Here is a 23,888-nt window from a genome sequence, read left to right as displayed (position 1 = left end):
TAGATTGCTTGTGCCCACATGCAGTGCTCGTATAATTACCAGTTTCTTTTTGGCTTGTCTCACTTGCAAATAACATGTCGAATCAATAGGGGGGAGTCTCGAAGGAAGTCTCTAGTAGTAGTGCATCCTGGGTATATTGTATGTGGGTACGAAGTATTCTGTATCATGCCATAAAATATCCGTCCATGGATCCCGAGGTAAGGATCCAGATGGACACCTATTTAGAGTAATGTATCATGAAGGGGATGATGTTAAGCAGTCTGGGGTCAATTGACCCGCCAAAGAGCCCTAAAAAGAAGCAACTTGATAGAAGGAATAAGATGGAATGCCTACCAAGGGAATAGAAAATTCTTTCTGCTGAAGCTCCCCTTCTGGGTTAAGCGCAATGCAACCATAAGGTGCAGCCGCGTTTACTAGAGTTTCCGTTGGAGGACAATGTCCATCCTTGCCTCCGGGTTCGCCCAATAGAAACTCTGGGGTGGCCCCACTATGGCCCAGTTGGCCACCGGATGATGTGCCCCCATGAAAGCTGATTGGCTGGAGATTGAGAAAGTAAGGGTGGGGTCGGGAGGAATACATGGATTGTCGAGCCGACTTGATCGGCTTTGCCGTAACATGATAATGTGGGCTGCACGCCTTTTGCTCCCTTTTTCTTAACATCTGCGTTCACCTATTCTTCCCATATCGTTCTTTAATACGCCTGGGAGGTGCTTTCTTGGGAGGTGCATATCGGAACTCATTACTCGTCGTCAAGGAGTATTCTGGTGTGCCTAAAGGGAAATCCCCGAAATACGCCCAAAATGTCTGGGAGCGACATTAGCTATTCGCCGAAGAAGGAGGCCGGATATGTCCCTGAGAAGGAAGTCGCACCTACGTCGGATTATTCCAACGATGATGGCCCAATTGATGGAGTGTTGGTCAACGCCTCAGGCCATCGCCAGGAACTCGAGCGCAACTTTGGCTTAATCAGTATCTGTGCTGTGGCTGTGACCACCGGAAACACATGGATTGCCCAAGGTGGTAGTGTTGTTACGGCTTTGAGCAATGGTGGAATTGCAGGAACTATCTATGAATTGTATATCGCGCTCCCTACCCGTCTAACCAACTAAAGCTAACCCCTTATTTAGCATGGCTGTGTCTGTTTGTTACTGGTTAGTCGCCGCATCGATTGCGGAATTGGCGTCGGGTATGCCCTCAGCTAGTGGTGTCTACCATTGGGCGACTGTCACTGCGGGGAGCAAGTACGGTCGCGTGTGCGGCTTCTACGCTGGATGGTGGAACTGCCTCGCTTGGATGCTCGGTGCTGCATCCATGTCTCTGATTCTGGCTCAGCAGACCGTGGCTATGTATCAATTGATGCATCCCGGCTTCGCGCCCTCACAATGGAATGTCTTTGTCAGCTTCCTCCTCTGCACCTGGACTTGTTGCTGCATTGTGCTGTTTATGAACCGCTTCCTCCCTTACATTGGAAACCTCGGCATGTTCTTCATTCTAGCTGGTGTGTTCGTTACCATCATTGTGTGTGTTGTGATGCCTCATGTGAACGGCACTGGATATGCCACCGACAAGCTTGTGTGGGCAACTTGGGATAACGGAACCGGTTATACCCAGCAAGGATTCGTTTTTGTCGCTGGTATGCTCAACGGTGCTTACAGTGTTGGCACCCCTGACTGCTCGTCTCACTTGGCTGAGGAAATTCCAAAGTCAGTGTCCTTATCTCCACATCCCATCTATTATCAATGCTGACTTGAACTTACAGGCCGAGTCGAAATATCCCCAAGGCTATTCTAGCCCAGATGGGTGTCGGTTTTGTCACTGGTATCTGCTACATGATCGCAATATTCTATGCCGTTAACGACCTCGACGCGGTGCGCGGCACGAGCACCTTCTTCCCCCTGGCTGAGATCTACCGTCAAGCCACCGGCTCCCGTGGCGGCGCTCTCGGTCTCCTGGTTGTCGCTTTTCTACCCACCTTGATCACTGCCTGCGGCTGCTACATCACTGCCGGCCGCACACTCTGGACCATTTCTCGTGACGGCGCTACTCCATTCTCGGGATGGCTTGGTCATATCAGCCTGAAGTTCAAGAACCCCTTCAACGCCACCCTGACCTGCGGTGGTTTTATCACCATCCTGGCGTGCATCTACCTTGGCTCGACCACCGCCTTCAGCGCCTTTGTGGGATGTTTCGTGCAGTTGTCCAGTCTTTCGTACTTCATGGCCATCTTCCCTCACATCTTGACCCGCCGTTCGTCCTTTGTCCCTGGATACTTCTTCATGAACAACAAAATTGGCTACGTCGTCAACTCCCTGGCCTGCACCTACATCATCGCCTTCGCCATCATCTTCTGCTTCCCTTACGCTCTCCCTACTGATGCCGCGTCGATGAACTATGCCAGTCTGATGACTGGCGGTCTGTCCATCTTCATTACCATCTGGTGGTTCATCCACCAGGGCTCCTATGTGGGCCCGAAGCATGTCCCGTTGACCGACAAGGCCCTGGCCGACGATGCTCGGTAAATCTCCTCGGCGGGAATGTTAGGACGATTGTTCTCCGTACACAATTTTGCTTGGCACGACTCTTCCTTCGCTGCGCGGATCTAAAATCCTCTTTTTATGATGCGACTTAATGTTATATACACCTTTTGTACATTTCTATTCTTGTCGGGCTTTTCCCGAACCTATACATAGACAGCTACTGTGAAGACATAATTCATGTTCATTTGTCCAAACAACTTTTAATATGCACACTTCCCATGCCGGTATCCATGCTAAATTTAAACCAAATCAAATGTTTCTGGTTCTAGACTCAGCTTTCTGTACGAAAGTGATCTATTAACTCACGTGACCACGCGTCCCGCGCCCGTGTCGCGTCCTCATCCCAACGCCATCTTGATCAAGGAAAAAAGACCAACTCAATCATGGTCTTCAAACCTTTCAAATCCCCTTTAATTAGGAATCCTGCTACTTCTTCCACAGACACTACCAGCGAGCCCAGTCGTCCTACCAAAAAGCCGCGCCTCGGAGACGAACAAGCATCCACGGATGTGCAATCAACACCAATAGCCAGTCGAAAGCCGCTCCAAGTCAGCAATCGAGGGTCAGACAGTACGACACAGTCATCAGTCAGTGAATCGACCAAAGATGATACACCGGATGAAAGATACTTCAATGTTCTCTGGTATGTCCTCAGAACTCTGGTCCGTCACAGGACCAGTACCAATTACACCGAATCAGCTAACCCAGCCAGGCGCAAACCAAGCGCCAAAAAGCACAAAACATGGGATGGAGACGGGATCCTCTCCACTCGCGGAGAATGTGTATACCTACGAGACATTGCCGGGAAGGAGATGGGACGGAAGGTGCACGAAGCCCGCCTCGAGCCGGGAACAACACTGTCTATCTCTGGCAAAGAGGTCGAAATAGACTCTGAAATGTCGCGTAAAGAATATCTCTCCGGCAGAATGTTCCTGGAAGGCGCGAAACCAGCATCTACCTCTACGTCGGACCCAGTGCCCACACCGAAGAAAGAAGCTCTCCCCGCTCGAAAGAAGGGTGACGTACGCAAGCCTACGGCTGCTGAGCGGACACAATCCCTCAAGCGCTCACTGGCTCTAGTTACCAACCCCAATGCGAACCCTGGAACAGCACCGGCGACATTTGCCGCGTATAAAGCGCCGCTGCTTTCGAATACCGTTACTCCCAAGGTTGTGGGGAAGGTCGTTCCACGTCATGACCCTAAGGCCGTTGGTGCGTTGGTTATGCCGCGGCCGAAGTCTGTGCCGAAAGGGAGACAGGTTGTGGATGTGGTCGTTGATCCTCTCTTGGCCAAGAACTTGCGGCCGCATCAGCGTGAGGGTGTGAAGTTCTTATACGAGTGTGTGATGGGAATGCGGTCGTTTAATGGCGAAGGTGCCATTCTTGCGGATGACATGGGTTTGGGAAAGACTTTGCAGACTATTGCACTGCTATGGACTTTGCTTAAGCAGAATCCTGTCTTTGAAGCCCCGCCGGTTATTAAGAAGGCACTGATTGTGTGTCCTGTCACTCTTATCAATAACTGGCGGAAGGAGTTCCGCAAGTGGCTCGGAAATGAGCGCATTGGAGTTTTTGTTTTCGATGACAAGAGCAAGCGTCTTACGGATTTCACTAAGGGCCGGGCCTACAGTATTATGATTGTTGGATATGAGAAGCTCAGAACCGTCCAGGAAGCTTTGGCTAATAGTTCTGGAGTTGATATCATTATCGCGGACGAAGGCCACAGGCTCAAGACATTGCAGAACAAGAGTGGCCTAGCGATCCAATCGCTCAGTGCCGTGAAGAGAGTCATCCTCTCTGGCACGCCAATTCAAAATGATCTGAGAGAGTTCTTTGCAGCCGTGGACCTTGTTAACCCAGGGATACTTGGCAGTTTCAAGTCCTTCATTCGAGAGTTCGAGACCCCAATCGTTCGCAGCAGACAGCCAGAAGCAACGAGCAAGGACATCGAGAAAGGAGAGTCCAGAGGCGAAGAGCTTCGAGAACTCACCTCGCAATTCATGCTCCGCCGAACAGCAGACATCTTGGCCAAATACCTCCCCCCAAAGACCGAATACGTCCTCTTCTGCAAACCCACCCGTCCTCAAGCAAACATATACAAAGCTGTCCTCGCCTCCCCGATATTCCAAAGCGCAATGGGCAACGCCGAAAGTGCGCTGCAGCTGATAACAATCCTCAAAAAGCTCAGCAACAGCCCTTCCCTCCTAACAGCCAAAAACAACGACGACACCCCCAACGAAACAATGACCGCCCTCATCGCCTCCATCCCCCAACCTCTCCACCGCCACCTATCCCCCTCCTCCAGCGCAAAAATCCGCGTTCTCGACCAACTCCTCGACACCATGCGCAGCAAAACAGACGAGAAGATAGTCCTCGTCTCAAACTACACCTCAACCCTCTCCCTCCTCGCAACCCTCCTCACCTCCCTAGGCCTCCCCTACCTCCGCCTCGACGGCAGCACACCAGCCCAGAAACGACAAGGCCTGGTAGACGACTTCAACCGTCTCCCAGCAAGCTCCTGCTTCGCCTTCCTTCTATCCGCAAAAGCGGGCGGAACAGGTCTCAACCTGATTGGCGCAAGCCGCCTTATCCTCTTCGATGTAGATTGGAACCCGGCAACGGATATCCAGGCCATGGCGCGCATCCACCGCGACGGCCAGAAACGACCCTGTCGTATCTACCGTATCCTGCTCAAGGGCAGTCTCGAGGAGAAGATCTGGCAGAGACAGGTTACCAAGCTTGGTCTGGCGGATAGTGTTATGCAGGAAAAGAGTAGCAGTAATGGTGGGGCGCAGTTCTCGGTGGCTGAGCTGAGGGATTTGTTCAGACTTGATGAGGACAGGGCTTGTCAGACGCATGAATTGTTGGGTTGTCACTGTGGTGGACGGGGTGTCCAGGCTGGTTCTGAGGCTTCGTCTGGAGCTGCGACACCTGCTACTGTTGATGGTGGGGGTGGGTCTGATATCGAGGATTTATCGGATCCGCCTTCTGATCTTGATGATGGGGATGACGATTATGATTCGGATGACTCGCTGCCGAAACCCTGTACTCTTGTTAAAGCTTCCGAGGTGGATATGGAGAAACAAGAGCAGTCTATCCGTGACGGCACTTCTCGTGCTAAGATGGTTGGGAAGGGAATGAAGGCTACGAAGAAAGAGGGCGGTACTAAGAGTCCAAAAGATAAGATGCACCAGTCTTTGGCTCAGTACTCACACATTGACCCAACTCTGCTTTCTGGTGAATCCGATTCAAATGTTGCGGCTGGGGTTGAAGATGATGAACTTGAGGCTGCCATTGATGACGATGTGCTGGTTTCTATGCTGAAGGATGAGTGTAACTTGGTTGGGTATGTTTTCAAAAAGACTAATGGGGCGGAAATAAAGAGTTAGACAGCTCTATGTTGGAGTGTTGGAATGACATCTGGGACGATGCATTGTGATACATTTTCATTTACTTGGACTATATATCATACATGTATATAAGATTAAAATGACATCAATAGACCTCAAACGAACATGCAGAGCTAATTCGTCGAGCAGTAGTATCCAAAAGGAAGGGCTCGGTATATGTTTGAAGTTATAGATCTCATAACATATAACTACACAACAGAGGCCGGAGAAGAGAGGCAGCTTGGACATGGTTGCATTATTCCACAGCCCGGATATCATTCAGTTGAGTCTAAATGTACAAAAGGAAAGAACCAATAGTGATTGAAGATATGTAAAAAATAAGAAGAAAAGGAAAAGTAAAAAGAGAGAAAAAGCCAACAATACACCCCCCATACCCCATATCCATACCCCGTTCACAAGTACACCCAATCCCAGTCCCAATCCCAACATCAATCCATCACATCACTCATCAATACCTGAGCTTGCCAACAAGCCCGAAGGTATAAGCTGCCTCAGCCTCACTCTTCATTTGAATCATAAATATCTTGCCAGAGCCAGTAGCAACGCCGCCCTTCTGCGCGATGGAGGCGTCTTCGTTCTCCTCGCGAATGGAGACTGCAATACCCGTGCGGGCAATACGCTCAAAGGCGTTCTCGCCAAGGCAGACATCGAGCAGGGTCTCGCCGCGTGTCTTGCCACGGATGACTATGCGCTTCTCGGTCGAGATGGCGCCCCGTGGGGAGGCGGAGCCTGATGCGGGAGGTGAAGTACCGCTTGCATTGTCATTATCACCTTGTGGGGAGCTGCCTTCGCTGCGGCCGCTGAGGCCAGTACCAGGGCGGGAGGGATTCTTGGGTGGTGCAGGCATGATGGTCATACGGGCGGCGCCCATGTCGCGCCACTTGGAGGCGGATTCACGGGCGTACAGACGGACCTTGGCGTTTGAGAGACCGATGCCGTCGGCGCCTTTGACTGCTGCGGCGATGCGGCCTATGCCCGAGTTAGAGGATGGGCCGTTGCCGGAATCACCGGAGCCCGAGTAGATGCTGCCTTCGCGGCCAGTGCGGGATTCGACGGTCGAGCGGGCAATGTTGAACATTTTGCTGCTGTTCCCGAAGCGTTTCAGGGCGGAGAAAGCGCTGCTCATGGTTCCCACGCTGCTTTCGGATCCTTCAGCTAAAGAGCGCGGGGAGCTCGACGCGCGATAGCTCTTTCTGCGGCGGGGCCAGCCAAACAGCCCTCCGCCGGATTTGGGGGCAGGTTCAAAGGTAGAGACATGGCCGTTGAATGGGCCGCGGGCGTTTTGGAGCGCGATATATGTTGGGTTATTAATTCTTGATTGGTTGATTAGACCATATAGGGCGTCGCATTCGTCAGGGTTGCGTGACCGGAACATGATGTTGTTGCTAGATGTGATCTTGGATCGCTCAGTGGGAGGAGAGCGGATACTGATATCGATGGCGGTGCCGCGGCGAATGGGAACGAGCGGTGTCAATTCAAGAGAGATGAGGGGCCTTGATGATACGGAATCCGAGTTCTCATCAGGCTCAGAGCCCAAGGCGAAGGCTTCGATCAGGCCAGGGCCAACAATGATGCTACATTCGTCAGGAAGCAAAGGCTCCCAGCTGCCTTTGTCGGACCAGGCAAAAACAGACGCAATGGTCTTGTTAGTCTTGGTGGGCTGTACCGGCACAGAACGATAGCCGCTCTGCGACACAGAATTAGAGGGCGACAGAGAACTGGCGTCGGTATCCGCATCTGGTGCTTTTGGCTTGGGAGTAACATATTCTTCATCTTCAGACATAGAGGAGTAATCATCTTCTGAGTCAGTGAAGCCACCTGATCTTGAGTATTCGGATGATGAGTAGGAATAGTGGCGGACTGTCGAGGCATCCGAGTCGGTTTCTGAGTAGTCTGAAGCTGTAGAGGGTTCATATTCGTGCTTCAGGGGGGAGGAGCCACGTCGCTTGAGTCCACCACTGCTGGACGTGAAGACTGGAGTTGAGCGCTTGCCATTGGCAGGGCTAGGCGAGCGATGAGGCGGGGGAGGGGGAGGACTATCGTCATCCTTCGGCCGTCTTCGAGACTTCCTTCTCCTAGTTCTTGTTGGCGTCTCTGGAACTTCTTGCTTGGGCAAGCATTCGAGTGGAGGATAATCTTCCTCATCTTCGGGGCCGATGCTTGTGGGTGTAGTAAGGTGGGTTTGGCTGCTAGAAGTTCGGATTTTGGGGATCAACGGAAGAGTTGCCGAGGGAACAGAAGAAACTCTAGGGGATTCAAGCTCGGGTTCCCTGACAGGCGTCTTCTGAGGCTGAGGAATCCTCGAACGCGACTTTTCCCTCGGTGATGCTCTCGCTGGGGATTCCTCCTTTTCGCCATAAAATCTTCCTCCCGTTGGCGTACTTGGGGTTTGAGGGGAGGCAAGTGCAGGTTCGCTGTGTTCGGGTGCTTTATCAGATACAACAGTCTGCTGCGAGGCAGCCTCAGAAGCCGGGCTGTCACCATAGCGAGAAAGTCTCTTCGCCTTGGATCGTTTGAGTCCGGTGGGAGTCTTTTCCGGGCTACTTGGCGAGCTCCTGGGAGCTGTAGAAGGCAGAAGGGGTAGATCGGGGCGAATTGGCTTTGGGGATAGCTCAGATCCTCCAGTGGTATAATCAGTCTCCCGAGTGACGATTGAGGACAAAGAGCTCCTAGCATCAGTAACAGAGCCGACCGTACTCGGCTCAGACGAGTGCTCTTTGGGGGGCCATGAGCGTCGTTTGCCGGCTGCCTTCTCGCCGATGGGGACATCAACATCATTTGGCCTGGGCGGAGAACCAATGGCAGGGGGCTTCCGAGCCTTGTTCTGCTTCGCTCGGCTGATAAAGCTTTGGCTTCGACAAATTGATGGTGGAATAGGGTCAGATCCGAGCAACGAGACCCACTCAGCCCCAACTTCTTCTTCGTCAATGCGGAGCGAGATCAATTCTTGCCAGTACTTGGTTTCATCTCCAGGAGCGCTGCGCAGCATGACCACGATCTCATGCTTCGATTCTCCCTTGCGGGCTGAAACACATCTCAGATCCATAGGAGGGAAAAGAAGCCAGCGATCCGAATGATCAATTTCACAAATCAAAAGATCACCTCCAGGCCCCTTGCTCGAGGGGTTGTCTCGGTATAATAGCTCGGCTCGACAATCCACAAGTTGTCCACTTGAGTGATACAAAGATAGATTGAAGAAATCGCGAGCTCGGACATGGCGAGTCTGGTCAATGCCGATCCCGTGCAGGACGCCCAAGGTCATCGGGTCTCTTGTGCGTGTTGGGTCGATACTGGCAGCAGAATCATCTTCCAACCTCGCTCTTTCATCTCGGACGCGTTTTCGGGCATCGATAACGAGGCTTTGATAGGCGGCAGCCGTTTCTTCAGCCTTTGGGGACGGTTCCAGCATATTGATGCCCTTGAAACTCTTTGCCAGGTACTTAAGACGTACTAATGGCCGCTTCAGCAGATAAGCCACGTCGACCTTCTCCCCGTCGCTGTCTACAATGTCGCCGTTTTCATCTCGCTCCAAGCCTTCATCCAGGCTCTTTGTGTCGGCATCGTTCGTGACTTCATCTTCTTCCAAAGGGGCCAGGTTGACAATGACATCTTTGAATCCAAGGCGCCACGCCTTCAAGTACTCGCGGTAGACTCTCTGGGCACCTTGCGCCCATGTAAGCAATGCATCCGCGTTATCCTGCGGGATTCGCTTGTGCAGGTTCTTGAGGCGCTCGATCGCCACTCCCATATTAACAATCGGCTTTGAGAAGTTCACATCGTCCTCAGGGTCCAAAGACGGTCGAAACAGACCTGCAGCAATGGCCGAGTCAGAACGGGACAACACGCAAGTCAAGAGGACCGGAATCACACCCCCGACTAGTGTTTTCAGCTCGCGCATATACTTCGTCTCATCACCCGAAAGCTCATAGAGCAAATCTTCAACTGTGGCGTGTGCCAGTCGGCTTTTGTTGGTGCGAATACTCCGGTTCGACCGGGTGCTTCTGCTCCGCGAAGCCGAAACAGATAGCACAGACATGAGGTCATTGTGAGTGGTAAGTCGTCTTTTCAGTTGCGAGGAGACCACAGGTAGCGAGTCTGGATCGAAGTGGTCGTCCTTTTCTGCTTCTTCTGCTTCCTCGGACAGTTTCGATTTAGGCTTTTCAGTGGGGGTAGACTTGGGTAAGTGCTCAGTTCCCTCTGTCAGAGTGGTGCTCAACGTGTCCGTGGAAGCAATCGTTGATAAACGATGGTATCCGGTGGCCGGGAATGGCTTCTTACGGCCCAGCGGTACAGGCGGATTAAGGCCCGATACTTCAGAGCCGTTGTCAGAAAATGGCTGTAAATCGGACTCCGAGGGCGCGAGACTATCCTCATAAGGCTTGTCGTCGACATGGTGGTCCTCTTTGCTCTTGACAGATGTCTTGGAGCTCTTATCTATGCTAGCCCTCTTTGATTCCGAGGCAATGTCGCGATCTTGTGCCTTTGGTGTTTTGTCGATTGAAGAAGAGCTGTCCTTTCCTTTGGAATGCCTACTCACAGCACTCTTCGGGCGTGACTCGGAGCTCTTCGGGCGCTCGCTGATCGTTGATGGTTCAGATTCCGTCCCAGGTTGTAGCTCTCCGTCTGCAAGTTTTTGAGATCGTCTGGCTCGGCCTGATTTCAGATCCAGAGGCGCTGGCATATCACTCTTAGATACGGCTTCATCCAGAAAAGGATCCGGTGTGTCAGAAAGCCATGCCTCGATTTTGGCTCCACGGCCCGTAGTCGGCGTAGGTGTAGGTCGCGGCGGCTCGGGTTCGGGTATCCCAAACATTTTCCTGGACTCGTCGATCATGTGTGCGAATATACCACCTTTGGGAGGCTTTGCTGGGCCGCGCTTGCGTCTCCTTGACAGCTCAGAGAAGTCCGCCTCGCTTGCTGCCCATGCATCCTCAGGAGGAGGGGAGTGCGTTCTGAGTCTGTCCGGGAGCTCCGAAGGTTCCACAGACCCGGGATGGTCCGTCTCATAGTCGCTCTCGGTGATGGTATCGATGTTCTGTCGTGCACCCGCGGACTTGGTGTCTCGCGTCGGAGATTTGGACCTCATCCCAGCGCCTCCTTTCACCTGAGATCGAGGACGATCGCGACCTTTCTCATCTTCGAGTTCGTTTTTGTCGTGTCTTCCCCGTGAAGACCTAGGCTGCCCTTCGTTTGTGGTGTATTCGGCTATGCGCTTAGGTGGAGGTAGGTTACGCGACGAAGACTGGGTTGAGGCTCGACTTCGCGTTCGTTTCCAATGCTCGTCGCTCACCACACGCTTGCGGGGCGTGCTGTGACTGCGCTTCCTTGTGGTCGGAGGTTTGTCCTTCGGCTTTTCTAGCTTGTCTAGCTTCTCTAGCTTTTCCAGCTTCCCCACCTTGACCTTAGCAGGCTTTGGTTTTGGCTTCGCGTCATTTTCCTCATCCTCAGCGTAGGGGTCGTCTACCGTTACGACCCCGCCGCCTTGTTGTTGCCATTTCCGCACTCTCGAGCGTACCGTGTTCGTGTCGTGTAGCCCTAGCGGCTCTCCGATATCCAGCGGTTTTGACGTGGACTTCGCAGTTCCTCCACGATTGGAGGGACGTTGTGTCGTCGCAGGAGATGGCATCGGTACCTAGAGAGCAAACCAGAGGCCGACATTTAGTAGGGAGCTCTCTCGAGGTATTGTTGTCAAAGCAGGTACCCGAGAAAAACACGGGGGTTTGTTGACTTCGACCTGTGGACACAGTAGTTACTTACCAAAGCCCCCAAGAATTAACAAATTTGGAGCATTTGCTTTTTCGACGATCGCAGGAAAATCCTTCAGGGATCATAAACAAATGCGTCAGACCCTCTTGGAAGGTTGAGCGGCTGACCAGCGATAAGCCTCCCCCTCCCGCACTAAGTTGGTTGCCGGGAAACCAGATCGGATCAACCTACGGAGTATATTGTAGGCTCTTATTTAAGTACCCCCCGTGATTTGATCTGGTGAGTATTGGAAATGACATGGGAAAAATGAAAAGAAAAATAGATCACTGCTGGGAGACCACAATATTGGTTAATATCGGGTTGCGCGTCAGGTGGCCCCCCCCTTGTGCATAAGCGTCATAGGGTACGGAGTACTTGGTGTGGGATATTAAATCGACACCTACCGAGTAGATATTACTGGAATATGAATGGATTAGTTGGAAATATCCTCGTCAAGTCATTCTGTAGGGCTATCATATGATTCTATATACTATATATACATTGACCGGTTCTCCCCTTCTGACCTTCGCATCTCCTCAATCCCAACACCAAATTCCCTGAATATTTCGCGCCAACACAATTCTAGCCCGATTCTCCACTGCGCCTCGACCCGCCACTATTCCAGGAATGACGAAAGAGGTGTTACTTAGTCTTGTCCTTTTCCGACTGTTTGAGTGCAGCCGAGATGGTGGAAATGCTCTGATAGAGAAAGTCTATTATACAAAGTCAGCATACAATGGACATCCATCCGGGAAGTGCACATACACGCGGGGACAATAATCCAGATGAAGTTCATCAAAAAGTAATACAGCCAAAAATAATACGGCTCCGGTCGGGAATATGGTCGCCCGTGGACATACTCGTCAAACAAGCTGGTCGCATAATACAGCATGTCGCCGTACAGATGGCTCATGCACACAATGACCTGGATTGGGTGGCGCAGAGAATGCCTGGTTGCGGTCAAGTATGCAACAACAAAGCACAATGGTCCCCACAAGAGCTTTGTGGGAATCAGCGGTGAATCCTGTTGGTCTTGTATATAGTTGTGGGACTCACCACGGTCATTGTCTCCATACATAACACCAACGTGTCCGAGGTCATATACCGGGAATCCGATAGAGCATATTCTTTCCATAGTTGCCCAAAAAGATCTTGGGCAGAAGCCATATGGTTATGGTGGACCATAAAATATCCCTCGAAGAAGCAGTGCAAAGTTCCAGCTAGATATCCCCATTGTCAATAACTATTCAACCTTCAAATTGATCTTTGCTCGATTGGCGTCTTACAGAGCACAAACCACAGAATGGCGATTCGATCCGCCATGCGCAGTTTCGGTTTCACATAGCTGGCCAACGCGAAAGTCACACTAAGAAGAACAGTACATGCCCCACCGGCAGAGACGAGAAGCTGTAACACTGGGGCCTGGTTGGGCTCATAACCCACAACATTGGCATCGAGGGGGTAGTATGGGTGGGATGGAGGACTGGGCATGGTTGCAGTTGGCCCTGAGAGTGTTGACCAGGTCTAGACTGTTAATATCACCTAGAAAAAAAAAAGATATAGAAAGTAGACAGAGATGGAAAATGAGAGGTCGGAATGTGTTGGCTTTTGAAAGGGGTGGATTTGAGTTCGGCCAATAACAAGCTTAACATCGAAGTTTAACTAGATCCACAGATGAAGCATTTAAGAAATTATTTCAAGAGAATCAGGGAACTAGTTTGATCAGGCAAAATTAAAGACCGAGTTACACAAGCTCGAAATGCTTGCATCTCGTGTCTGTCTTTAAGCATTGCTTTCGCGTGTTTGCGTGCCCCAGGCGTCAATACATGCCTTAGATGTCTTAACATCCGTAATAACTACCTAGGTAACTAGTTAGTTAACTATAATCACAGATATCATATATGCTCGGTTTCTTAACAATCCGCCAGAAACGGGGGGTTAATCGGACTCAAGATGCCTGTATGGCTCAACCCAGGGCGCAAACCTACGTTCAGTAGCATGAATTGTAGCTTCATGCTGAACTTGGGTTCGCTGGGTATAGCCGCTAGTGCACCATGTCGTATGTTGCTTGCAGGACATTTCATACGCTAGTGTGATATGTGTATTTTATGAACTATAGAAGTTGATTCGGTATGAACCGAGATATTATAAAGTTGAAATCTCGAAAGTTATATATACGAAGGTTCCCTTTCACAAATTAACCATTTTATAGCACTTTTCTACCATCTATCTAACAAATTAAGAAGAAGGAGAAAATATCCATATAACTAGACATCTAAAAAGACCAGAAAATATACATATTTCATGATGCACTGGGAGCAGGTCAAGCTTCGCATGCTACTAGGTTGATTAAGTACCGAGGCAACTATCCCTGAAGGAAGAAAGAGAAGTGATCTAGCAGCAGACAAACAAATGACATACGTGGTGGGGGAGAGATGAACATTAGTTATTATACCTGTAATGGCGTCTCCAACCAAGCCCGAGTGAATTTCAAGGAATACTACCATTTACGGCAGTAGCATCCCATACCCGCAACGTGATCGAGACATTATAAATAGTATAGTTGGTAGCAGAGCGGTTTGCTGTCAACGACTATTACACCGTCGCCCTGGGACTGTTCAACCTCTATCTAGTTGAACCAATGCTGAGTTTCGAAGTCGTAGCTCAATTGTTTACAAACGGTAACTAGTCGAGGTACTAATAGATTCCAAATTAGTTAAATGGTTCCAGCGCTGCATTCTGTACTTTTTTTCACATGCTTCTATCTCTGAATAGGCTATTATATAGTCCTTCGCACATTCATCATTCAGTACACAGCCCATCCACCGCTTGCACTAATCGTCTGCCCTGTAACCCATCTACTTTCCTTGCTTGCCAGCCACGCCACAATGTCCGCCACTTCCTCCGTAGTTCCGACACGATGCTCTACCGGCGTCGCCTTCTTCTGCGCCTCCACCAGCTCCTGCGGGATGTTATCCAGCATCTGAGATTGGACAGGCCCGGGGCTGACAGCGTTAACGGTGGTGCCATTGTGCCCGAGTTCGGCAGCCCAGCACCTCGTCAGCCCCTCGATCGCCGCTTTCGACGAACAGTATACTGAGAGGTTTGCGAACGCCGCCCGAGCGCCTACTGACGAGAGATTGATGATGCGGCCATTGGTCGCCAGGTAGGGTAAGACGGCCTGAGTCATGAGCAGGGTCCCGCGAACATTCACATCGTATACCGAGGCGAAATCCCTGGGTGTGATGTCACCTAAGGACTTTGCAAGTTCCACCCCTGCGTTGTTGACAAGGATGTGGATCTTCTCCTCCTTCCCGTTCGCTCGGAGCCAGTTGATAGCCGTATCTATGATAGTACTCGGGGCCTGGCAGTCGCCGAGATCACCGCGGATGCAGAGGGCTCTGGGATGGTGACGGAGTGAGGTGATCCTCTCCGCGATGCATTGGGCTAAGTGTTCGCTGCTAGGAGCGGAGTATATGAGTATGACATGGAGTTCTGTTAGGCTCAGATAGCAAATCGGGAACATTCAATACGGGAAAGAGCTTACATCGGCCCCGCGTCGTCCGAGTTCGATTGCAATTCCTGCGCCGATACCTCGAGAACCCCCGGTTACGATAGCCGTGCTACCCTGAAGAGGGAGATGAGAAGACTCGAGGGTAGACATGACAGTTCAAGGACAGATAGTCAAAGAGGAATAGATTTTGGAACACTTTTGAATGACAGGTCGAAAGAGGTTTATAAAGGGAAGCCAAACAGGTAACACCGAATGGTGGGGTTTAAGATATAGCGTGACCTCGTTTTCGGTGATAATCTTAAATCCGACGTTTCTTTTTAACCTTGACTTGACTTTGATAACAATGAATAGTTGGCATTTTCCTTCCACAACTTCATCCTAAGGTTCGCACGCTAACGCGTAAAAAGTGACCCACATTCCACGATCGGCTTAAGTCTATGGAGTAGCATCGTAACTTCGATTGACTATAGAAGTTGTAGGTGATGGTAAACTGACAAGGGAAGTGATCGGCTCCCGGAGCCCCTGCGCAGGTGGATGGTGAGTTAGTCACTGCGCCGCCTGAGTGACCCTGAGTAGCTCACAGCACCTAGGCAAAGCTCAGACTGATCGGCCCATTCAATCTCATCTTGTCTCTCCGTTCTTTCAAATGCTCCCCGGAATATGGCGATGTTTCCATTCACCTTGAAATGCTACGCTGTGATTCTGATGGTGTCCTCACTTCTGGTCGCGGTCGCCTTTGCTGTTGGGCATGACACCTTTTATCAGAGTTTGAATGGAAAACCTGTGTTAAACGCCCGGCCCCTCGCTTTGTTAAATTCATCTTTAATCGTATCCTCCCAGAAAGTTTATCTGTCTCTCGGTACATTGTTTGCTTTCCTAGTGAAGAGTTCCCTGGGAGTGTCGGTCTCCACGGTCTTTGACCGATTTGCTTGGAAGTCTATTCAAAATAGAAGAACCCGAATTGGTATCATCGATGATCTACTCTCGCTTCTCAAGAATGCCTTTACAGTTCTCAATCTACAATTATGAAAGCGTTTCCCGATCAGCATGGCTCTTGCTTTAACTTGTTGGCTTCTTCCTGTGGTGTCGATCGTATCGCCCGCTACGTTAAGCGTGCGTTTGGCTCCCTTCAATAAGTATGCGTTGAAACGAATCCCTCGTGTCGATTTCACGAGCGCGAATTTTGCAAGTTTCATTTTGGTCAATAGTCCATTCAGAGACCCAATTAGGCAGGAGATGTGGCTTAGCGCGTATAGGGGCCCTACGCCGGAAACTCAAAGGGTCGTCAATAGTGTCGCGGCGCAAGGTACAATCCTGCCAATAGAGCCCCCAGCTATCAAATCGTCGTGCTTAGTGGATTTTTATATTTTGTTGCTGTCTTTCCGCGTGCCATAGAAAGTCCCGAACATGGTGAAGTCCTGGAGAACGTGGCCGGAGCTGTACAAGATCCAATGATTTTACGCTGTATGCTCCACAATGCGTCGTATCAGGCCAACCCTACCTACGTCAATGGTGGCCAGACGATTCAGGTGACAGATAAAGCAGTTCTCAACGGAGTTGCCTACCTTCACGGTGCTGTTAACTTCGACGAACTTGAAGTATCTTCGAATAATTCGATCGCCCACAATTTTCGTATCATGGAATATCTGTCCTATCAGTCTATAATGGACGCATTTGGTAATCTTTTGATTGAATCGATTAGTACCAATATGACCCATCTCGCGTACAATAAATCTGGTATTGAAGTGAACGCTGTGAATTCGATGAAGCAGACCACCAACATCTTATCAACAACATTGATGGAAACAGAAGAGATGGATATCTTTTCATCTACCACAGCATCTGATCCTAATCCATTCATGGATTATTGGAAGGGGAGATCTGTCAATTCTTCGAAAGATTATTCACGGTTATCAAATGCCCTTGAAGCACTTTTCGAGAACATCACGTTTTCGCTCATGGGCTCCGAAATGTTCCAGTATGTACTATCAATCTGTATGCTAAGCCTGCCCAGCGCCCTAAACATGCATAATAGACCCAACTACACAGTGGAGGCAGTGCCAGACACGAATGTGACCATCAACTCTTACCGCAACATCTACATCTACACCCGATCGGTTCTCTGGGCCGCCTACGGCACCGCACTCGGCGTCACTGCGCTCTGTGTCACTGCAGGCGTCCTTCTGTACCACTCAACCGACGGCTCTTATAGCAGTAAATTTTCGACGATATTCAGGGTCACCCAGGGCGCCATGGTGTCTATTGACCTCAGCATGAAAGACTACAGTGGCCTTGACCCGCTTCCGGACAACATCGCGAACGCGGAAATATCAACCGGCTATAACCAAGGCTGTCTGGCAACAACGTCTTCTACAACTCCTCTAGATCATCCTCACCGAGGTCCAGCGGCCTCTAGTCAACTACTCGAGACCACACCGGAGAAAGGTGCTCTCTGATATGTACATGAATAATTACAATCCCTTGTCACTGCAGCCTCGTTCATGTGTTTGAACGCGTGCTAAGATATGCTACTACTGTATCTTCTTGTTGTTCTTAGATTGTTGGCCCGCCTGTCTGTACCGCTCTTATTGATAGCTCCTCAACATATAGTGGTTTTTTTGGTGAGGTTCTTGCCAGCAATGTGCGCCGGGATAGTGTGAGGAAAATACCTATATAACTAGACATCTAAAAAGACCAGAAAAAGGACATATTTCATGAGGCACTGGGAGCAGACCAAGCTTCATGTGCTACTAGACTGATCAATTACTGAGGCAACTATCTTTCCTAAATAAGTTAACTGACAAAAGTGAAGATGCTCACTCCTCGCCGCGCTTGGGTGAGCTAAGGGTTTGTCGATCCATGGGTGGGACCACTATTTGTAGGTACTATGTGGTTTACAACACCGGTAGAGCAATTCAAAACTAACTACCATTGGGCCAGAAATCCTCCGTCGCCGCGCAGACAAATTCCCTTATGTATGATCAACAGTCGGATGCAAGCTAAAGGACCCATGCACTACCTCATAGCCCTGTCCGAATAACCTTGCACGCAAAATCATCAGGGGTGATGCCGATAATTCAGAACGCTCCTATGCCACTATCAATTCCGAATTGTCTGATTTTGTCCTGCATGTCTGCGCAGTACTTGAAAAAGTCGTTGGCTGAGCTCTCTTTCGCCGGGTCTTTGATCTTTCTCACCTCGTAATCTCGGATCTCAGTTAAAATCCGGAGCTCCGGGATCTCCTGCAGTTGAGATGCCATGATCACTGTCGCCACGTACGGAGAGATGTCTGCTTTCAGATTGTTTGCCGTTCTGTATCTCTGCTTAACGGCGTCGATGAATTCATCTGCTGTCGAAAACTCCGTGCACTTTGTGTTGATAAATCGTATTATCGCCGCGCTGAGAGCTCCATGGAATTCTCCCCGCATGTGGAGCTTACAAGTGATATCTTGGACAACTTCCGGAACAATACAATGTGCAAGCCATGTTGCAACTTGCATTGACAGCTCCACCCATGCTTGTGCGTTTGGAGAGTCTCTCATTGGCCTCTCGACATTTATGTCGATCAGACGCTGGAGACCATGGCACCGGAGAATTCTGACAACGCCGCCATACCAATAGTCAAAGTCCTCCTTGTCCTTTAACTGTGGTTCCAGCTTGTACAATGCAAAGCTTCCAATGCCGGAAGATTATATCCTTGGTCTCCTGCTGTGTGAATCGCATCCATGTAGTCATCCCAGTTGCGATCGTTCGGTGCGCCAGGTCCGATTGCTAGTCTCATGTTGTGGGTGAGGGTCCATCCAGGACCCTCACCCCCGTTGTCGTTGTCGTCCTCCATCCTTGTGTCCTGCGACAGTATTCCCGGATCTTTTGACGTTGTTGTTTTTGCTTGGTTTGGATCAATGTGAGGATTGTTGTATGAAATGAAGCGATGTGATTCGTCGAAGCAAAGGGTTAATCGTCGAATCGGAAAGGATAAAAAGGGTGGATAAAAGGTTGTTGTGGAGTACAATACCCGGTAAAATCTCTGATTGGTTCGGTCGGTTCGGGTGTTGTGGGGCCCAAAAAAAGTACCCGCCAGTTTTGGATCTGCACTCCTATCCGCGACTCTCTCTGCACGGAATAGGTGAAATTTAAATTGAATGCAATCTGCTACTTGTAGATGATAGCTCTTGAAAAGTGAGGGGTAATAACCTGTTGGACGCTACTGTGTAGGGCCAAGAAAGCAGAGAGGAGAGAGTTGTATTGGGAGGAAAGGAAGCGAGCTCCCACACTAACTATCTACACTAACAAGGGGTCGATGCCTGGACCCACATGCAGACCCACATGCATGCATAACATTCGTGAAACGGACTTCTCTATAACTACCTAGGTATAACTATATAACCTTTGATGTGGGCGGTACGGCAGTGTATATGTAGCCGCCAGTGCGCCATATCGTATTTCGCCAGCAGAACATTTCACAAAATTAGTATGGGGGATAGCTCCTCAAATGTCTGCTCCTCTCGATCTAATTAGTCTACGCTCAATATACAATATGGTGTAATGACCTTGGGAACTTGGAATGTTACGACCTTGAGATACTCACTAAGCAACCTGATGGCTCATCCCGTTGCTCTCCCTCGTTTGATTTCTGACTTCTGCCTGCCCTGGTTGCAATCGCCCTAACACAGTACGGGTTATCGGCTGGGAGTATAATCGCGGTTCTCTAGCATAGATAAACCAAAATCTTTTGCAGTTTGTGATAACTATCTAATTAGAGGCAATGGCATGGAAAGAATATCGGAAAACATACCTGGTAGACTATTTATGTCCCAACATCTTTCCTCTATCCTTAAGGCTAGAAAAAAACCACATTTAAAGTATGGCCAGTGTTGTGAGGAATTCTTTCAGACTATACTCTTTACAGCTATGCGAAAGTGTCAAGCACTGCAAGAGATCTAAAGCGACGCTATGTCAACTTCCGACCTGTCCAAAATAGCCAGCTTGCTTCAAAACCACTTTCGTTTCCGCAACCCGATGCTCATGAATGACTCGGCGTCTGTAAAACTAATGTTGGTTACCATGATTTCTGAAAGGTCAGGGGTGATTCATGCTTGCTGCTCTGTGCCTCCAACAGGCCTAGCGGATCCTGTGCAGGTTGGATGGTCCTCTTTTTGTCCAAGCCAATCATCATAATCTTCGAGACGCTAGGCACGCCCGCCTCGTCCATAACGAACAACATCCAGTATCCGGGGATGAGAATACCCGAATCCTTTGGCAGGGTAGTTTCGTAGATATTCTTGGAGAATGATATAACCCTGAGTTTGAGTGGAATGCGACATTGATCAGCGTTGACAGTATGGAGGTTTGCAATCTCAGATACTGCCCACCATGGCATAATCTTCCAGCCCAGAGAGGATCTCAGGACGAGGTCGAGACTCACCGGATTGAGTAAGGAGGTAGGGTGGTGTGAAGATCTGGTCATCGTAGTGGCTGGCTGTGCAATTGCCACAGAGTCCACCACCTGCGTTCAAGGCCCGGCCATCGAGGAGGAGGATTGATACAGTATGGTATACTCTCACAACATTGTTCTGCTACAACTCCGTGAAAGTGTTGTTACAGGGTCGTGTTCCGGAATAAATTGGACGGTTTCCTCATTGAATGCAACACCGAACTGCTGGCCGCCGAAGAGGCGACTTTTCCATCGGGGAGAACGACCGTAGTGTGGAACACACGTTCACGATGCATAGTGCCTCCTCCGGCCGGTTCAACTTTCGGTTCCTCGCCCGGTTCACCGATCGTGATAATGTGGGCGGCATTAGTGGCCCAAGAAAAGGTTCGTACGCTTTGGCTAGATGGACGGTTTATGCGGAGCTTGAGCATCCTCAGAAGTCCACTAACTCTAGTATATCCCAGGTTACCTGTGCACCTCAGCATATTACGACTTATCTGCAAAGAAGCTGCCAGTGGGGAAGAGCTAAGATGGATGGTGGCATTGGTCCTATAGAGATGGTAGACCGGGGGCGATCGAAGTTGAGTTAGGGACTAAACCGACTTAGAATTTAAAATTCCACAATCAATTCAAAGACCGGTCCCTGGGCGACATTGAGACCGCGGAGGTATATTTCTGTAAGGGAAAAGCCATGAGGCGTCAGACAGCGAATGATTGTTATAGATCCCGATACGCTGCCTCAGGCACTAACTCCGCATAGCCAAGGTCCCCTTTGCGAGGCTCGCCCCCTCAACTTACCGTGATTCCCCGACACTGCTTGTATGGCGTCGCACCCCATGATTCCTCTTCATAATGGTATCTGAATCTCCTAGGCCTCTGGGCATTGACGTCTCACATTCCACTATGGAGTCGCCACCAGCCATTGCCGCCTTGTTCGTCATCAGCTTCGATATCAGGACCGGGTAATCCCTTCTCTTTCCCCTGGGCATCATAGCTCTTAAGCTTAGGAACCTATCGCTAACCTTCTGCGACAATAGATATGTAGTCTCGTGGAAGCGAACTGCGCCGGGAGGTGAGCAATCAATTCTCTAGCCGCGGCTGCAATCAGTCCGACCCGCAGTACTGACTCCCGAGTGAATAGTTGAGGTTGAAGGGGTTGTGGAATACAAGTCACTGCCCTCCGGGCTGCACAATGTCACTGAAGATCTGGTGTATGTTCGTCTTCAGCAGCCTTGGATCCGATCTTGCTGACGCGCTCCTTTAGGTACTTCGTCCATGAACAGTATGCCGGTATCAGCGCGTTCCTCAACCATCCCGCTACGGAGGCCGAACGCAACGCGAAGATGTTTGCGATCGGAGTTCTGGTGCCCCTCAGCACCGGAAGGCTTGGGAAAAGCTGGCGACACGCTCCAAGGCTCAAGGAACTGACGCTGTTCGTATCATCAAGCACGCGCCATGACCGAGATCCCGACTGACACCGGTGCTCGATAGGAAATACGCCGAGAACATGTTGGATATGCAGCCGCTGTGTGATTATTGGGACACATATAGGGTGGGAGGAACCGATTATTCAGCGCCTGACTCCCCCTCGACTCGCCTCTTAGTATTCGATTCCGACCCGGCGAGCGGCCAGGTCACTCGAGCCGCAACCGCGCCTTCAGCGATGCAATGGTACTGGAAACGTTCAAGCCAGCCTTAACGCCCTTCCACCCCGCTTCATCGCTTCCAGGTTTCACGGAGTGCTTCGGACCTTTGATCTTCCCCCTCTACAGGGCAGCTTTGCTGCGCAAGCGGATTCTGTTCATGGGCGAGGCTCCTGTACACACATCTTGCAACTTCGGTACGCGTCTATGGGCATTTTAATTGACCTACTGCTAATTCAGCTCCAGTATATGATCTATCTCTCTTAGCCTCTTTGCCAAACTCCCTCCTGCAGCTACTCCCCGCCGATCGCATACCACCACTACGCCCCCGTCCCCTCTTCAACGTTGGCATTCATGATATTCCCTACCTCTCCTCCTTCGATCCATCGCGCAGCATCATAGACCCCGAAACAGACCCAAGCTGGATCGCCTGCTCTACCGACACCGTCTTAACCCTGAAACCCGACCTCTTCGACCTCCTCGTCACCCTCCCCGCACCTTATTCACAACAGACAGCCCAGCGAGCCTTCCCCAAAATCTCCCTAATCCACAACACAGGCGGCAAACCCAATCAAACCCAAGAGATCCAACTAAAAGCAACCCAGCGCGACGCCCGGCGCTATTCAATGCTCCGCCGCGGACTCCATCAACTCTCCAACGACCGCCCCACATCCCCAGAACAAGACCCCTCAGACACAGACTCAACATACTCCTCCAGCCCCGTCGTCGAGCCTATCTCCTGGACCCGGCTCGCCTACACATCCTTCATCTGGTGGGCCTCCGCCGGCGAGAACCGCGACGGCCTGTCAGAGGAAGAAGAAGAACACCAGATAGAACAAGACTCCCGCCTTCTGGCAAGCGTCGAGAGTCTCGCCCGTCCACCCTACAACCCAACCTCCCACTCTGACCCGCCCCGTAATCCCGTCCACGACGATCAGCAACCGCCCGAAGTCGCGCTGGTCGCGTACTTCCGCCGCCTGACGTCACAGATCTTCGTTACGTTGGCTGGCGCCATCGCGCGCTATGATAGCGACCTCGATGATGACGCCTATAATGATGCGCCTTATATCGATGAAGACGATGATACCGATGCTTCGCTGTCCATGTCTCGTCAGTCTATCCACGGCGATGAGGGGAATTCGCCTTTGCTTCGGCAGCGGTCAAGTGTGAGCGGGTCTGCGAATCATAGGTCGAGAGCTGGTCAGCGGGATGGCGGTTCCCATGACACTGTCACGATCACCGTAGCGGATATGGCGGAGATGGGGCTTGATGTGTGGAGCGCGACGGACCGGGTGTTTGTGGAGGAGTTGGTTTCTCTGTGGTGGGGTCGTGCGGCGAAGGTTGATAGTGCGAGGATTAGATGCTGCGGGATCTCGGTCTTGTAAAAAAGAGGCTGGTTCTCTCTAGGGTTGTTTTATCTTTGAGATCTCGTTTGTGAAGATCTTCGTGAGATCTTGTTTCTTGTTAGGCATATATTATACATTGTAGGTCAATATACATGTTTTTATATGGATTGGATAAACATTGTGACCATGATCAGATAGAATTGACTCTCAGCAATCGAAATCTATGTACAGTAGAAGAAAAGTAAGACATATGAAATGT

The 23,888-nt window shown here is 50.5% G+C and overlaps 11 protein-coding genes across 11 annotated transcripts; 4 read left to right on the top strand and 7 right to left on the bottom strand.

Annotated features, from left to right (window-relative positions):
* Positions 1-800: 800 nt before the first annotated feature.
* N7525_010199 (uncharacterized protein) lies at positions 801-2,519 on the top strand (the record flags this gene model as incomplete). The annotated part of the gene is made up of 3 exons (XM_061215015.1): positions 801-1,075; positions 1,128-1,703; positions 1,760-2,519. The coding sequence occupies 3 exons, from the start codon at positions 801-803 to the stop codon at positions 2,517-2,519; spliced, it is 1,611 nt and encodes a 536-aa protein (XP_061067527.1).
* Positions 2,520-2,920: 401 nt separating this feature from the next.
* N7525_010198 (DEAD/DEAH box helicase) lies at positions 2,921-5,926 on the top strand (the record flags this gene model as incomplete). The annotated part of the gene is made up of 1 exon (XM_061215014.1): positions 2,921-5,926. One exon carries the CDS (start codon positions 2,921-2,923, stop codon positions 5,924-5,926), a length of 3,006 nt encoding a protein of 1,001 aa, XP_061067526.1.
* A 469-nt stretch (positions 5,927-6,395) lies between these two features.
* Positions 6,396-11,573, bottom strand: N7525_010197 (uncharacterized protein; the record flags this gene model as incomplete). The annotated part of the gene is made up of 1 exon (XM_002556646.2): positions 6,396-11,573. One exon carries the CDS (start codon positions 11,571-11,573, stop codon positions 6,396-6,398), a length of 5,178 nt encoding a protein of 1,725 aa, XP_002556692.2.
* A 761-nt stretch (positions 11,574-12,334) lies between these two features.
* On the bottom strand, positions 12,335-13,183 carry N7525_010196 (EXPERA domain-containing protein; the record flags this gene model as incomplete). Its single annotated transcript, XM_002556644.1, has 4 exons — positions 12,335-12,405; positions 12,458-12,692; positions 12,749-12,912; positions 12,979-13,183. 4 exons carry the CDS (start codon positions 13,181-13,183, stop codon positions 12,335-12,337), a joined length of 675 nt encoding a protein of 224 aa, XP_002556690.1.
* A 1,315-nt stretch (positions 13,184-14,498) lies between these two features.
* Positions 14,499-15,356, bottom strand: N7525_010195 (SDR family NAD(P)-dependent oxidoreductase; the record flags this gene model as incomplete). The annotated part of the gene is made up of 2 exons (XM_061215013.1): positions 14,499-15,153; positions 15,226-15,356. 2 exons carry the CDS (start codon positions 15,354-15,356, stop codon positions 14,499-14,501), a joined length of 786 nt encoding a protein of 261 aa, XP_061067525.1.
* Positions 15,357-16,672: 1,316 nt separating this feature from the next.
* Positions 16,673-17,662, top strand: N7525_010194 (uncharacterized protein; the record flags this gene model as incomplete). Its single annotated transcript, XM_061215012.1, has 1 exon — positions 16,673-17,662. The coding sequence occupies one exon, from the start codon at positions 16,673-16,675 to the stop codon at positions 17,660-17,662; it is 990 nt and encodes a 329-aa protein (XP_061067524.1).
* Positions 17,663-18,283: 621 nt separating this feature from the next.
* Positions 18,284-18,634, bottom strand: N7525_010193 (uncharacterized protein; the record flags this gene model as incomplete). The annotated part of the gene is made up of 1 exon (XM_061215011.1): positions 18,284-18,634. One exon carries the CDS (start codon positions 18,632-18,634, stop codon positions 18,284-18,286), a length of 351 nt encoding a protein of 116 aa, XP_061067523.1.
* A 212-nt stretch (positions 18,635-18,846) lies between these two features.
* N7525_010192 (uncharacterized protein) lies at positions 18,847-19,044 on the bottom strand (the record flags this gene model as incomplete). The annotated part of the gene is made up of 1 exon (XM_061215010.1): positions 18,847-19,044. The coding sequence occupies one exon, from the start codon at positions 19,042-19,044 to the stop codon at positions 18,847-18,849; it is 198 nt and encodes a 65-aa protein (XP_061067522.1).
* Positions 19,045-20,265: 1,221 nt separating this feature from the next.
* On the bottom strand, positions 20,266-20,673 carry N7525_010191 (uncharacterized protein; the record flags this gene model as incomplete). The annotated part of the gene is made up of 1 exon (XM_061215009.1): positions 20,266-20,673. The coding sequence occupies one exon, from the start codon at positions 20,671-20,673 to the stop codon at positions 20,266-20,268; it is 408 nt and encodes a 135-aa protein (XP_061067521.1).
* Positions 20,674-20,804: 131 nt separating this feature from the next.
* Positions 20,805-21,071, bottom strand: N7525_010190 (CAZyme family AA5; the record flags this gene model as incomplete). Its single annotated transcript, XM_061215008.1, has 1 exon — positions 20,805-21,071. One exon carries the CDS (start codon positions 21,069-21,071, stop codon positions 20,805-20,807), a length of 267 nt encoding a protein of 88 aa, XP_061067520.1.
* Positions 21,072-21,492: 421 nt separating this feature from the next.
* N7525_010189 (uncharacterized protein) lies at positions 21,493-23,668 on the top strand (the record flags this gene model as incomplete). Its single annotated transcript, XM_061215007.1, is given in 7 exon segments — positions 21,493-21,602; positions 21,678-21,712; positions 21,782-21,851; positions 21,905-22,072; positions 22,132-22,322; positions 22,334-22,480; positions 22,530-23,668. The coding sequence occupies 7 exon segments, from the start codon at positions 21,493-21,495 to the stop codon at positions 23,666-23,668; spliced, it is 1,860 nt and encodes a 619-aa protein (XP_061067519.1).
* Positions 23,669-23,888: the final 220 nt, after the last annotated feature.

Source organism: Penicillium rubens (genome assembly GCF_028828025.1).
Source record: "Penicillium rubens strain IBT 27055 chromosome Unknown utg000004l_segment0_segment0, whole genome shotgun sequence".
In the NCBI taxonomy this organism is placed as follows: domain Eukaryota; kingdom Fungi; phylum Ascomycota; class Eurotiomycetes; order Eurotiales; family Aspergillaceae; genus Penicillium; species Penicillium rubens.
This window is presented reverse-complemented; position numbering and strand designations above follow the sequence as displayed.